Raw genomic sequence first — 13,549 nt, forward strand, 5'->3', positions numbered from 1 at the left:
AGATCCATTCTCACCAACATTAAGAACAAAACTCTTTCGTTTAACTGAACATCTTGGTTCAGTTAAAACCTATCTGGGGATTTTATCAGTATTTAAGGAGTTAAGGTTTTTAAACAGAGTGTCTGATGTAGATTTGTTTACTGCATGCGATTCTGTTTGCAGAATCAAATCAAGCAGAGAAATGAAGCAGGAACAAGAGCGCCTTCTGCAGGACTGCGACTCAAACACACTCAGCACCTTCTCATGCCTCAGGCCTGCACCTGTACGACCCCACACAGCACTTACAGGTGCACAGACACACCGAGTCACCGAGGAAACGGTGTTAGTGCACCTGTAACGCCCGTTTCCTTGGTGACCACAGCAGGAGCGCTCACCTCCTGCTTGACGACGTAGAGGCGCTTGGACGGGACGAAGGGGAGCTCTTTAATGGAGTTCTCCTCCACCACCATGTGAGTGCACTCCTCATCCCCCACCTCCAGGTACCGGCCACCTGCGGGGAGGAATCACAGGTAGGCAACATGTTAAACTGGGCAAGAGATCAGTGCTGCAGGGAAGATACTCAGCATAACAGAAAACACCATCCACTGGCCTAGGAGGAGCCTAAATGAATAAATAATCAAACATCATCATCATCATCATCATCTCAGGGGAGCAAAATATTGAGAAAGCAGAAGAGAGCCCCAGTGTGGGGAGAGGCCTGGTGCCCCGGCGCGGTTTGGGGGTGAGGGAGGAGGAGAGGGGAGGGAGAGGAGAGGGAGGGAGGGAGAGAGGGAGGGAGAGGAAGGGAGGGAGGGAGGACCGGGGGAAGGAGAGAGAGAGGGAGGAAGGGAGGGAGGATCGGGGGAAGGCAGGAGAGAGGGAGGGAGAGGGATAGAGGGAGAGGGGGGAGGGATGGAGGGAGGACTGGGGGAGGGAGGGAGGACCAGAGCAGGACACACACCGTGCTTGAGTGTGCGCTCCTCCATGTTGGCCTTGTCCTCTGGGGAGAACCCCAGGAAGCTGAGCACGCAGTCCTGGAACGGGGGCACTTTGAACTGCGAGCGGAACTCCTCGTCTCCCGCCGCAAAATTCCTGTGGGAAGGACAGGCAGCGCGTCAGGGAACGCCAGGAACGCCGCCGGGAACGCCGCTCCCATCGCACGGGCGGGTGAAGGGGTGAGCGGAGCAGGGGGAGTATGGGAAACGTATTTCAGCGGCTGTTAGCGTGTTCTGCCTGAGGGGGGCGTACTTACGCCTGGTCCCGGTGCTCCCAGGCCTGGTGGATCCACTGCGGGGTGAGGATGGGGGTGCCCATGCAAACCGCCAGCTGCCGAGAGATGGCACAGTCAACGTCCACCAGAGAGGACACACTCACTGAACTCAACACACTCACTGAACACATCACACTCACTGAACACATCACACTCATTCAACTTGTCACACCCTGCTTAACACATCACACTCACTGAACACAAACTTAATGAACACATCACACTCACTGAACACAAACTTACTGAACACATCACACTCAGGGAACACATCACACCCTGCCTAACATATCACACTTGCTGAACTCATCACCGGCTTTCGTATGTTTGAGATGTTTAAATATCTCCACCTCAGATGACGGATATACTTCATTATTTCCATTCCTGTTCAACCTTTCAGTTTAATTAATTGCAGATGTATAATGAGGAGAACCGGCCAATCAGCCCATCAAGGCTCCTCATTTACCTGCAGACCAGAGAGCATCCAGCACTGCGTCAGGTGTGGACTTCAACACCCTGAGAGCGTCTGCCTCTCCTACATTACTACAGCCGTGCTGGGAGCCGATTGGTCAATTTAATTACAATCCAGCCAATCCAGGAAAGGATCTACAAGGATTTTTCTGTGAATTTGAGTTCATTTGTATTGTAGTGTGGAAGATTAACAGGATTAAGGACTGCTTAGCCACTGAATGCTCATGCGGTGCAGACTAAAGTGCTGAATACAGTAAATTCATGGTCTGATGTACGCGACTCTGTGTTTTTACCAGAACCTTTTTGTGATGTTGTCCTGGCCAGTACTGCCTTGTAAAGCAGGTTATAAATCTCAATGGGAATTACTCCTGGCAAAATATACGTAAAAAAAATAACAAACACATTTTCTGCATTGACTGCACTGAAACTGAACTACGAGTAAAAATCAATGGGATGCCTTTCTAAAGCGGCTGTGATGGCGACCGTAGCACGGCAACAAGGGGTCACACAGAGAGCGCGCTGGGCTGAGAGCGCGCTGGGCTGAGAGCGCGCTGGGCTGAGAGCGCGCTGGGCTGAGAGCAGCACTCTGAGCGTCTGCTAAAAACGGCCTGCGCGCGTGCAGGCAAGAGCTATTTACAGAGCCGGAGCTGCTGGAGCAGAGCAGAGCATGTAGCAGGGCAGGGAGAGGGAGGGGGAGAGAGAGAGGGAGGGGGGAAGAGTGAGACAGAGCAAGGGAGAGAGAGAGGAGAGAGCAAGAGAGGGAGAAAGCGAGGGAGGGAGGGACAGAAAGGAGAAGGGAGGCAGAGAGGGAGAGTGAGACAGAGCAAGAGAGAGGGAGAGAGCAGCAGAGTGAGGGAGGGAGAGAGAGGGAGAATGAGGGAGGGAGAAAGAGTGAGGGCCCAGGAGAATCAATAGAGTGAACAGCTCTGTCATCGAGTAAATCTCTCAGGAGAGGAAATGCAGGTGAGGAGAAAAGCGTCTCGTTGAGGGCTGAGCTGGAGGATCAGCTCCGAACAGAACCACTGACCTCAGGCCTCCGGATCAGCCAGCACTTACCTGCCTACCTGAGTCTGCCTAACACGTTCAGTGCACAGGTGCAGAACAGCAGCACGGTGTTCAGGCAGCAGCTAACACTGCATACACCCCCAGCCACAGGACCGCGCACTCACCCGGTACTCCCCCCGCCCCCCCCACACCGCGCACTCACCCGGTGCTCCACCCCCCCCCCCCACCGCGCACTCACCCGGTACTCCTCCACACCCCCCCCCACCACACCGCGCACTCACCCGGTACCCCCCGCCCACCGCGCACTCACCCGGTACTCCACCCCTCCCCCCCCCCCGGGCACGCACTCACCCGGTACTTCTCCCCGTGCGTGGAGTGTGCGATCAGGTGGGTGACTTTAGCGCTGAAGTCCTTGCGGATGGCTCCGCCCATGTGATGAACCAGACTGACCAGGTTTACCTGGGGGGGGGGGGGGGTCATTAACTCCACAGCGACCAAAACCGGACCATCTGCACCTCCTGCCCACGGTGGGGCGAGAACCACAGATAAGCCACAGCTCTCTCTCTTCGGATCTACATGCGCTTTTCACTCAAGCCCAAAAGGGTAAATTATTCATTTTCCAATTATTGTTTTTGGTACAATAGTCAAGGCTTCTTAGTGCTGTATTTTAGAGGTGGAACCGCATGTTGAGAATGTTACTTTCAGAATATTCTGTGTCTTCAGAAGGAACACAAGTCACTCCACAGTGACCGGTGACTTCTGATAAAGGAATTAACACTAAATCCTGCAAGCTGTCCCAGTTAGTTACAGCAGCACTACCCACGCAATAATATTACAGTGCCTGATATACCAGAGAGTTAGCAAGAAAGATGGATGCTGTTTGTTCACTGCAAAGTATTATTATTATTATTATCATCATCATAAGGCCAATCTTCCCTTATTTTCAGGGATAATGGGATATTTGAGCTCTTTCCATAATTTCTAATGAATTCCGAGGATGAAGATATTTCCCAGGATTTTCCCAGGGGTTCAGGACTTCCCGGGACGGTGGGACCCCTGTAGACAGTGGGACGCCTGGGGGCGGTGGGACGCCTGGGGGCAGTGGGACACCGGCGGACGGTGGGAACCCTGCGGACGGTGGGATGCCTGTGGACGGCGGAACACTCACAACTTCCTCCTTCCTGCGGAAGCCGGTGAAGCAGAGGGACAGGTTCAGCATGGCCGTGCAGTACAGCGGCCTGGAGGAGAACGGCAGGGGCTGCGGGGACACGAGCGGGAAAATAACTGAGACCGCTGCACTGAGACTGCACTAAAACACAATCAGGGGAATAACTGAGACTGCACTAAAACACAATCAGGGGAATAACTGATACTGCACTAAAACACAATCAGGGGAATAACTGAGACTGCACTACAACACAATCAGGGGAATAACTGAGACTGCACTACAACACAATCAGGGGAATAACTGAGACCACTACACTGAGACTGCACTACAACACAATCAGGGGAATAACTGAGACTGCACTAAAACACAATCAGGGGAATAACTGAGACTGCACTAAAACACAATCAGGGGAATAACTGAGACTGCACTAAAACACAATCAGGGGAATAACTGAGACCACTACACTGAGACTGCACTAAAACACAATCAGGGGAATAACTGAGACTGCACTAAAACACAATCAGGGGAATAACTGAGACTGCACTACAACACAATCAGGGGAATAACAGACTGCACTAAAACACAATCAGGGAAATAACTGAGACCGCTACACTAAGACTGCACTACAACACAATCAGGGGAATAACTGAGACCGCTACACTGAGACTGCACTACAACACAATCAGGGGAATAACTGAGACTGCACTAAAACACAATCAGGGGAATAACTGAGACTGCACTAAAACACAATCAGGGAAATAACTGAGACTGCACTACAACACAATCAGGGGAATAACTGAGACCACTACACTGAGACTGCACTACAACACAATCAGGGGAATAACTGAGACTGCACTAAAACACAATCAGGGGAATAACTGAGACTGCACTAAAACACAATCAGGGGAATAACGGAGACTGCACTACAACACAATCAGGGGAATAACTGAGACCACTAAACTGAGACTGCACTAAAACACAATGAGGGGAATAACTGATACTGCACTAAAACACAATCAGGGGAATAACTGAGACTGCACTACAACACAATCAGGGGAATAACTGAGACTGCACTACAACACAATCAGGGGAATAACTGAGACTGCACTAAAACACAATCAGGGGAATAACTGAGACTGCACTACAACACAATCAGGGGAATAACTGAGACTGCACTACAACACAATCAGGGAAATAACTAAGACTGCACTAAAACACAATCAGGGGAATAACTGAGACTGCAGTAAAACACAATTAGGGAAATAACTAAGACCACTACACTGAGGCTGCACTAAAACACAATCAGGGAAATAACTAAGACCACTACACTGAGGCTGCACTAAAACACAATCAGGGAAATGACTAAGACCACTGCGCTGAGACAGAAAAATACAGACAGAACACTTTGGCCACTGCAGAGAAAAACACAATCAGGCAAACAGCACACATCACCGCACAATAACACAATCAAATCCGAGAGAACACCGCACTTAGGAGAGAAAAGCACAACCACACAGGAGCCCCGAGTCTCTTCAGATAAATTCTGACATTCCGTTCGCTGATACTTGTTTATCTCCTCCAGATTCAAAGAAAACAACGCGTTTCTTTCCAGGTTCATTTCTCAGGATTCCCCCGGCTTTAAAATCTGTTCCCCGCCGGGAGCGGCAGCGGCCTCCTTAAAGGCGCAGCGGCGCGCCCGCGCGTCTCTATCGGGGGCCGGGCCGGGGTGTAGTACAGGGGCTCGCACATCTGCATTAATCGACGGGCTGCAAAGCGTGAGATTGCTGATCTGCGCGCAGTCGAGCGTGCGCCTCTCCCCAAATCTGAGCGAGGCGAACAGGTGCTCCGCTCCGGGCCCAGATAAGGGGCGACTCAAGTTTCAGGCTTCACCGCAACAATCAAAAGCGGCTTATGAATCAATTTAACTTCTCAGCTCAACTTTTCCCCCTTCCGCCTTTTTCTTTCTTTATTTAAAAAAAATATATTTTTTTTAACCGTTTGTACTTCCTCACTCTCTTCTAGTGAGTTTGGGGTTGCCAGGTATGCAGTACTATAGGCTACAGTGGGATTTGCAGAGGGAGTGCAAGTTTAAAGTCAGTGATACGCACACCTGGCAACCCCCAACTCATGTTTGTAATTCTGTCCCTTCACTTAGCACAACGAACATTGCTTCCACCTGCAGCCATTCATAGAGCTAGCACAGTTAGCATGCAGCCCATCGATATTGTCTAATACCTCTGTACTCTTGGTACTGGACGAGCAGGGATGAAATAGGTATGGATCTTATCGTCTAACGGTGGGTAAGACAGCCAAAAGCGAATTTCCCAAAAAGTTGGACTGTCTCATTAACAGACTCAGAAAGCGGTCAAAGGCTGAGGGGAAAAGGGGGGTAATTTTGGCCGTTCTCCCCCCTCCTCACCTCCTCCCTGGCAGCGCAGTGCAGCACCACAGGGGGCCCGATGATGCGGTTGTCCTTCTTGTACAGGTAGCTGTAGTCCGGAGACGTGAAGTCTGTCAGGACGAACACCGTCTCGAACTCCGCGTTCTCCCCGTCGCCGAACTCCGCCACCTCGCTGGTCTTTATGCAGGGCGTGTGGATGTCCTGAGGAACGGGGGGGGGGGGGGGTAAAGGAGAGGTCATTTCAGCCCCCGCCATAAATATTAACATTACGAACATCAGCAGGGGCCAAACGGCACATTGGCGGTAAACACGCCATCGATGGCGTCGGCCGCATTTAAATGGCGGGGACAAAAGACTACTAATGCGCCGTGTCAAAAGGCTGACTTATCGGCCGCGTCCTGACAGCAAGCAAGAATTTCAATTTAAAGAGACGGACGACCTTTTATTCCACACTACAGATCTGCCTTCTTCTACATAAACACAGACTAGGCATACGTTATAAGCAAGATTCCCAATAGGGATCGAGTTGTATTGAATTTTGTTCTTACCCTTGTGTTAGACGAGAGCCGAACTACGTTATTTAAAACAGTCCAACAATGTCTTTATCCAAAACAGGGGAAAACAAGCACCAACCTTCTCCGCGAAGTCAATGAAGCGCAAAAACAGAATTGTGAAAGTTCAAGATAACACTTGTTAGAAAATTACTCAGAGACCCGCTCAAGTGACAAGTACAGATAAGGCTTGTTAAAAATGAACCGCGGACTGTCATTTCTCCAGGGTCAGGACGCAAGTTCTGAGAATTCAGAGGTACAAGGAGACAGGACGACATGGCATCATTTTAGTTAGAAACTGTGAGCTTCACACCGTGCGTTAAAAGGACACCTTGAAACTTAATTGTGACAAAGACGACACAGGGAAGGACACCGCCACCATCAGATCGACCATGCAGACAAACCCACCGTGGATCTCAGCATGCAACAAGCACATCCAAAAACGTACCATATTGACTATCGATTTTATCAACTTTTCGCCCTCAGAGCCGGGTTCTCCTCCTTTAATCTTTACCACCGGGACCTCCATTATTTTGATGGCCTGTGAAAATGAGGGAGTGGATTAAAGCTGGCAACCCCTTGACTGAAACCCGTGTCCCCGCGATGCACGAGGCATGAACTTTATGCAAAAGAGCGAAGGAAAGATGGCCAAGCGGCCGCGGCAGGACTCAGCCAAACGGCGGAGTTCAAAGACGCGGAGCCTTTTGGCGATTCACGGCAGGTCTGACCTGATTACACCAGGCTCCGCACTGCTACTGCTGCCGCACATCACAGGAAAAAGCCCTCTGATTGGGCAGGGTCTTAAAACACAAACACGCACACGCACAAACAGGCACACACACAGGCACACACTCGCACGTGTACGTATGCACGCACACGCATACACACACTCACATACAGACATGCACACACAATCACACAAAATACCATCCCCATTCAATGCAAACACACACGCGCGCACACAATCGCACACAAAATCCCATCCCCGGCCGTCCACACTCAATGCAAACACACATACCAGAAAACATACACATGGATGTGTACACTGGCACACAGACACACACTCAACATACACAACCGATCAATGCGCACACACCCATCCCTACCGAGCCACCATACAGCTTTATTACAGCCTCACCTTGCAGGTTTGCACCACTGCGGCGGCAGCAGCGGGTTCGGAAAACGCCCCACAGTGAAACGCTTAGCTCTACTCAACCCGCGCTCAGTACAGCCGGCTTATCTACACACATTATACAGCAGGCGAATAAGGTGAACTTTCCCTTTTATTCACTTTCACATGAAAAACATCGGTCCCCGAAAAATCCGGCTCCTTACTGCAGCCGGGCCAGAGGCGGACAGAACCGGGCCGAACCGCTTCCAGCGCCACGAGCCGACAGGAAATTAAGCGCCGCTTGTGTTTGTCAACAAGATTAACTGCCACGAGCGACAAACAAATCAAAGCGCCCTTTTATTTCCACGCGCAGAAATGATTTAAAGCCTTTCAAAATTCAGGAAGATACGCCTAGTATCTCTGGAAAATTCCCCATAAACTTTCCCCTTATCGCAAAGCGCACATGCGGAGGCTTATTCACAGAACACCTGACTCGGGTCTCTAGCATAGAAAGCTTCTCAGTGACAGTACATTCCCGGTTTAATTGTCCCTATAAACGATTTGAAGCAATTATAGAGTTCGGAGAGGTGAACACTTCTTCAGCTTTATTCCACAAACAAACTATCAAAATGCTTACACGTGTACCAATTTCTGCACCAGTTATTGCCCAAACAATAAAACATTTTTTTTAAATGAATAAGCCCTCTCTATGTGCTAGGTCTCCTCTGCATTTCAACAGGCCAAAGCATGGAGCCAGACTGCAACCAATTTATCCAAAACAGTTTGTGCCGTATAATCTATTTCGGTGGTTGCAGACATTTATTAAATATGTTCCTTGCATGGAGGTCACAAATGTAACTGGAAATTGGTCAGTATTGTCCCCACCCCAAACAGGATTCACCTCCAATGCCTTCACAAGTTGCTCGTTGTTGCCGGCGTCTCCCACCAGCACCACTCTGGTTTCAACTGGAGGCAGTATGTCTGAAAGACAGACCAAACATCGATGGTATGATTATGGAATGTACGCAACTGAGAGCAAATGACACGGAGAATGATGTCGCCCAGATGCGCGTCGGCGTGCTCGGATCTCCCGAGGAACGGTCCGAGTCACCTGCTGCGTCCTCCGGAGTTAAGCCCAGAAACGGCTGGTCCTTGGACGTCTCGGCCATTCTCGAGTCGTACACCGACGAGTCGACCAGGAGACTCCGCGCAGGGCCCAAAGTGATCGTACTGCTGTCGGCCATGGTGCGATGAGGAAGGCGGCTGCTCAATCTTACCCGGGATAGAAATATTACAAAGTGAACGAGCTAATTCCATCCCAGGACAGGTATCAACCCAAAACCCAAGCGCATGCAGAGCCTGTTCAATAACATATAAATTAGGAAAGCTCGCAAACTGGCTTTCCCAAATTCTCTTTTATACGGTATCTTGAGCACGAATCCATATTAAGTTACTGTAACTGTTATATCCAAAAACTTACTGAAAGAAAACACAACCTTAGCCCGACAGTTAATGTCACACAACTCATGAGTGAGTACTGTGATACACTAAGTGTTTTCAATACTTATTATATAGAGACGAACAGATTACTCGAATGATTATTGGACTGTAGTTCATATTTCTAGGGTGAAATATGGTCTCTTCTATAACTGGCTCTAAATAAATGAGAGAAATCGGTCATGTCTTTTAAACATTAACTTGGATACCAAAAATACATTTTGCAGTACATTCGGTTGCCTTTGTTTGACACGTTACGATATAAACTAACACAGCTAACTTTTCTGCTTTTAAATAACGTTACTTAAGATTTTGAAGGGAGACTAAAAAAGAACATGACCGTAGTGTAATGCACATGGTTATAACTTGGCTAGCTAGGTAACAACAATGTAACGTTAGCCAACTCTCTGCACTGCTGGTAACCAAGTTTGCTAATTAGTTCACCAGCTATGGGCTACGGTGCTGTTTTCTACGAGCTAGTTCATGCTAGCTAGGGTACTAGTTCGGTGTGTATCGTTACTAATTGCTCGATTAAACAGCTAGTCTAATTTCTACTAAATGTTAGCGATGTTAATTGGTTTGACTTCCTACCACCAATCAGCAAACTGGCTAGTTTACACGAGTAGACGGAACCTAACCTTTGTTAGACTAGGAAACCTTTACAAAACACTTTGACATGTGTACCACTACAATAACGTACAGTTAGCTTTCCGTTTATAATCAATGACGACGAAAAACTCACCAAGAGGAATGCAACGACGCCAGTAAGGAAATAAAAACGCACAGACAGGCCCCGAGTTAAGTACTCAGTAACCGGGTAGCGGCCAGGTAGCTTCCAGGCTAGCTAAACCTTCCAAAGGTAAACACTCAACGAGGACAACTTTACTTAAACGACTTACAGTAGCAGAATATGCGCTTCGAACAGGCTAAATTACCCAATTCCCGTAAAGCTTTGAGCGCAAAACACGTAACACTATAAAATAATTCATTTTTTGCATGTAATCGTTTAACAGTAAATCCTATTGATGCTGACTGCCATCTCTCAAACTCCACCTAAATTCAAAACGCGAGACAAACTCGAAAGCTGTTCTCTGATTGGACAAGAGTCGATATCTTAGCGGAAGTGACGCATGAAAATGAATCCTATTGGCTGGAATTTTCAAACTGCAATGCACAGGATTCATGTGTAACCTGCTGTTGGTGTAACTGCTAGTAGTGTAGGTCAATGCATAGATTACGGTCATTCCCCTTGATCCGCATTCTTTTTATAATTTTCTTCATACTTTGCATTTCAAAATGCACCTGACATAATTTAAAGCAATGTTTTTCGTTTTACTGGTTAATCTCGGAATGATTACTGACTGTGTCGTAACGTTAGTCAAAAAGTTACATCGCAACACTTTCAGTTACAAAGGATCTAGATGTGGTAACTTAAATATTAATTTCAACTAGCCATAGATAACTAGTTTAGAAAACGCCAACGCTGAAATCTCCAGTTGGTTGTCAATTTCCAGGTAATCAAAAGCTGTCACTTTCTAGTTACTTGGCAGCCCAGTAGAGGGAAAATGTTGCTAGATTAATTTTAACAGATATAAACGAGAAACGAGTAACAATTATTAAAACTCATATACTGTCGAGAAACACAAATACCGATGACGTAGTTTTGTAGTTCGAGATCACAGTGCACTCATAGTGTGCGTGTGAAATTATCACAGATGTATTCTGATTAACTAGTGCCGGTGCAATATTACATTGCAGTTGAAAACGGTTTTAATTTATAGATGCTGGCTTTCACAGACAGCTTTTCAGCAATAGAATATATCTTGCCTTGTACAAATTTCTCCATTGTCCCTTCCCGGGATATATGAAAAGAGCGAATCTTGCCATTTGTTTTGGCATTAAACGGCGATTCCGTGCTGCCCACAGAACGTCCCTTGTGTGATTTCCGCAAATCTCGTTGGCAGGGGCAAATCCAGACGACGAATCCCCGACCAGACCTCAGGGGGCCTCTTTGGCCTCTGCAGACCTGGCAGCGCTTGGAAGATAGCGCGCATGTTGTGAGCGGCTCGTGCACAGGTCTCTGCATTCCGCTCACATACTGCGCGCGCCGTGCCAGAGCATCAAACGTCTGCCGTCCCCCGAGCCTGAAAAGGCGCTCTCTAGCACAAACCGCACTTAAAACCAGCCAGACTCTCTCTCACCTCGTTTACCCCACCCCACCCCACCCGCCCCTGCGTCCTCAAAACTGCACTCACAGCCGCCTCTATGGATGATCAACAGCAAGCGTGTGTGTGTGTGTTTTTAATGATAGGCTGTAACAACCCCACAATCATTTTAGGGAGATATGCTCTCCACTCAAACAGGCCACTGGCAGGGTTTTATGTTTAAGAAGCAGCATAAGTGTGCTGGCTTGATTCTGAGCGTGAAAACACACTCAGCGGATGTGCTGCAGTTGTCCCTCTGCCCAATTTGCAATTGCAGAGCAATTCTCAGTTAGAGCACCCACTGCTCACAGATCCACATAATCCTGCGCACGGCTCAATTTAAATCTAACCGCCTGGAGTATCCCCCCTCAACCGCCAACGAGAATGTTCCCCATAGCTACCGCGCTGGAGAAGAGGGCGATCGCGTCGGTATTAAACGCGCTTTCAGTGACCCTGCGGGGTCCTCAATTGCTTTGCATTAAGCTCGTCATCGACCAGGTGAGTAGAATCCCCAGCGGTTATCAACATTCCCCAGAGCAGGTATTTTCATTGTGAAAGCGTGTGGGGGAGGGGGCTCCACAGAGGTAAGCAGGTACATTTCTCCGGGCCTGCGCCGCTGGATGTCGGATACTGTAGCAGGATGTTTCTGACTGACTGCAGTGCTTTGAGGTGTAAATTCCAGGGGCGGGGCTAATGAGGTATTGATCACAGCGGCCGTAACCATGGCGCCATGCGGCCAGGAGAGCTCTCCGCTCCGACAGCACGACGAGGAGCATCGCGTCTCAGAATGACACACACACCGGAGAGCCTGCAATGTGCGCGCACACACACATACATACACACACCACACAGACTCTCACACACACACCCTCACACACACACACACACTCTCTCTCCACACACACACACACACACACACCTCTCTCACACACACACAGACTCACACACAACACACACACAGCTCCCACACATACACACAACTCAACACCACACACACAGACTCACACACGCATACACAGACTCTCACACACACACACCACACAGACTCACACACACACATACACACACACCACAGACTCACACACACATACACACAGACTCACACACGCACATACACACCACACAGACTCACACACGCATACACAGACTCTCACACACACATACACACACATACACAGACTCACACACACATACACACAGACTCACACACGCACATACACACCACACAGACTCACACACGCATACACAAACTCACACACCACACAGACTCATATACACACACACACACCACAGACTCACACACACACAGACTCACACACACATACACAACATGCCACACCACACACACCTTCATCTCTGGGAAGAAGGAGATCAGAAGTGTGTGGTATCGTGTGTAGTGTGTGTGCCCAGCCACAGACCGAGCGAGCGCCACAGCCACAGACCGAGCGTGCGCAGCACAGACCGCGAGCGCAGCAGCGAGCGCGCAGCACAACCGACGAGCGCGAGCCTACAACGAGCGAGCGACACCACAACCAGCAGCACCAGCCACAACCGACTAGCCTGCAGCCACAGACACGAGCAGCGCACGCAGCCACGACCAGCGGCTTGCGCCACGACCGAGCGACCGCAGCCACAACCAGCGAGCGGCACCACGACCGAGCGCCGCAGCACCAGACAGCGTGCGCGCACAGACCGAGCGTGCCGCAGCCACAGACCGAGCGTGCCGCAGCCACAGACCGAGCGTGCCGCAGCCACAGACCGAGCGTGCCGCAGCCACAGACCGAGCGTGCCGCAGCCACAGACGCTGCCGCGCACAGACCGACGTGCGCAGCCCAGACCGAGCGTCCCAGCCACAGACCGAGCGCCGCAGCCAGCCGACGGGCGGGCCTTTCAGC

General features: G+C 49.6%; 1 protein-coding gene across 4 annotated transcripts in view; it reads right to left on the reverse strand.

Annotated features, from left to right (window-relative positions):
* ect2 (epithelial cell transforming 2) overlaps positions 1-10,531 on the reverse strand; it is a 34,810-nt gene extending 24,279 nt beyond the window's left edge. Inside the window, exons 1-10 of one of the 4 annotated variants that reach the window (XM_064329972.1) lie at positions 10,193-10,531; positions 9,065-9,225; positions 8,855-8,934; positions 7,291-7,383; positions 6,310-6,492; positions 3,891-3,980; positions 3,074-3,181; positions 1,232-1,305; positions 941-1,071; positions 375-490 (exon numbers count right to left, since the gene is read on the reverse strand). In XM_064329972.1, coding sequence (XP_064186042.1) covers positions 375-490; positions 941-1,071; positions 1,232-1,305; positions 3,074-3,181; positions 3,891-3,980; positions 6,310-6,492; positions 7,291-7,383; positions 8,855-8,934; positions 9,065-9,197 — 1,008 coding nt within the window. In that variant the 5' untranslated portion in view covers positions 9,198-9,225; positions 10,193-10,531. The remainder of the gene's footprint in view (positions 1-374; positions 491-940; positions 1,072-1,231; positions 1,306-3,073; positions 3,182-3,890; positions 3,981-6,309; positions 6,493-7,290; positions 7,384-8,854; positions 8,935-9,064; positions 9,226-10,192) is intronic. The other 3 variants (XM_064329970.1, XM_064329973.1, XM_064329971.1) reach the window with 3 other exon arrangements.
* Positions 10,532-13,549: the final 3,018 nt, after the last annotated feature.

The sequence above is a fragment of the Anguilla rostrata genome, chromosome 4 (assembly GCF_018555375.3).
Source record: "Anguilla rostrata isolate EN2019 chromosome 4, ASM1855537v3, whole genome shotgun sequence".
NCBI classification, from domain to species: Eukaryota; Metazoa; Chordata; class Actinopteri; order Anguilliformes; family Anguillidae; genus Anguilla; species Anguilla rostrata.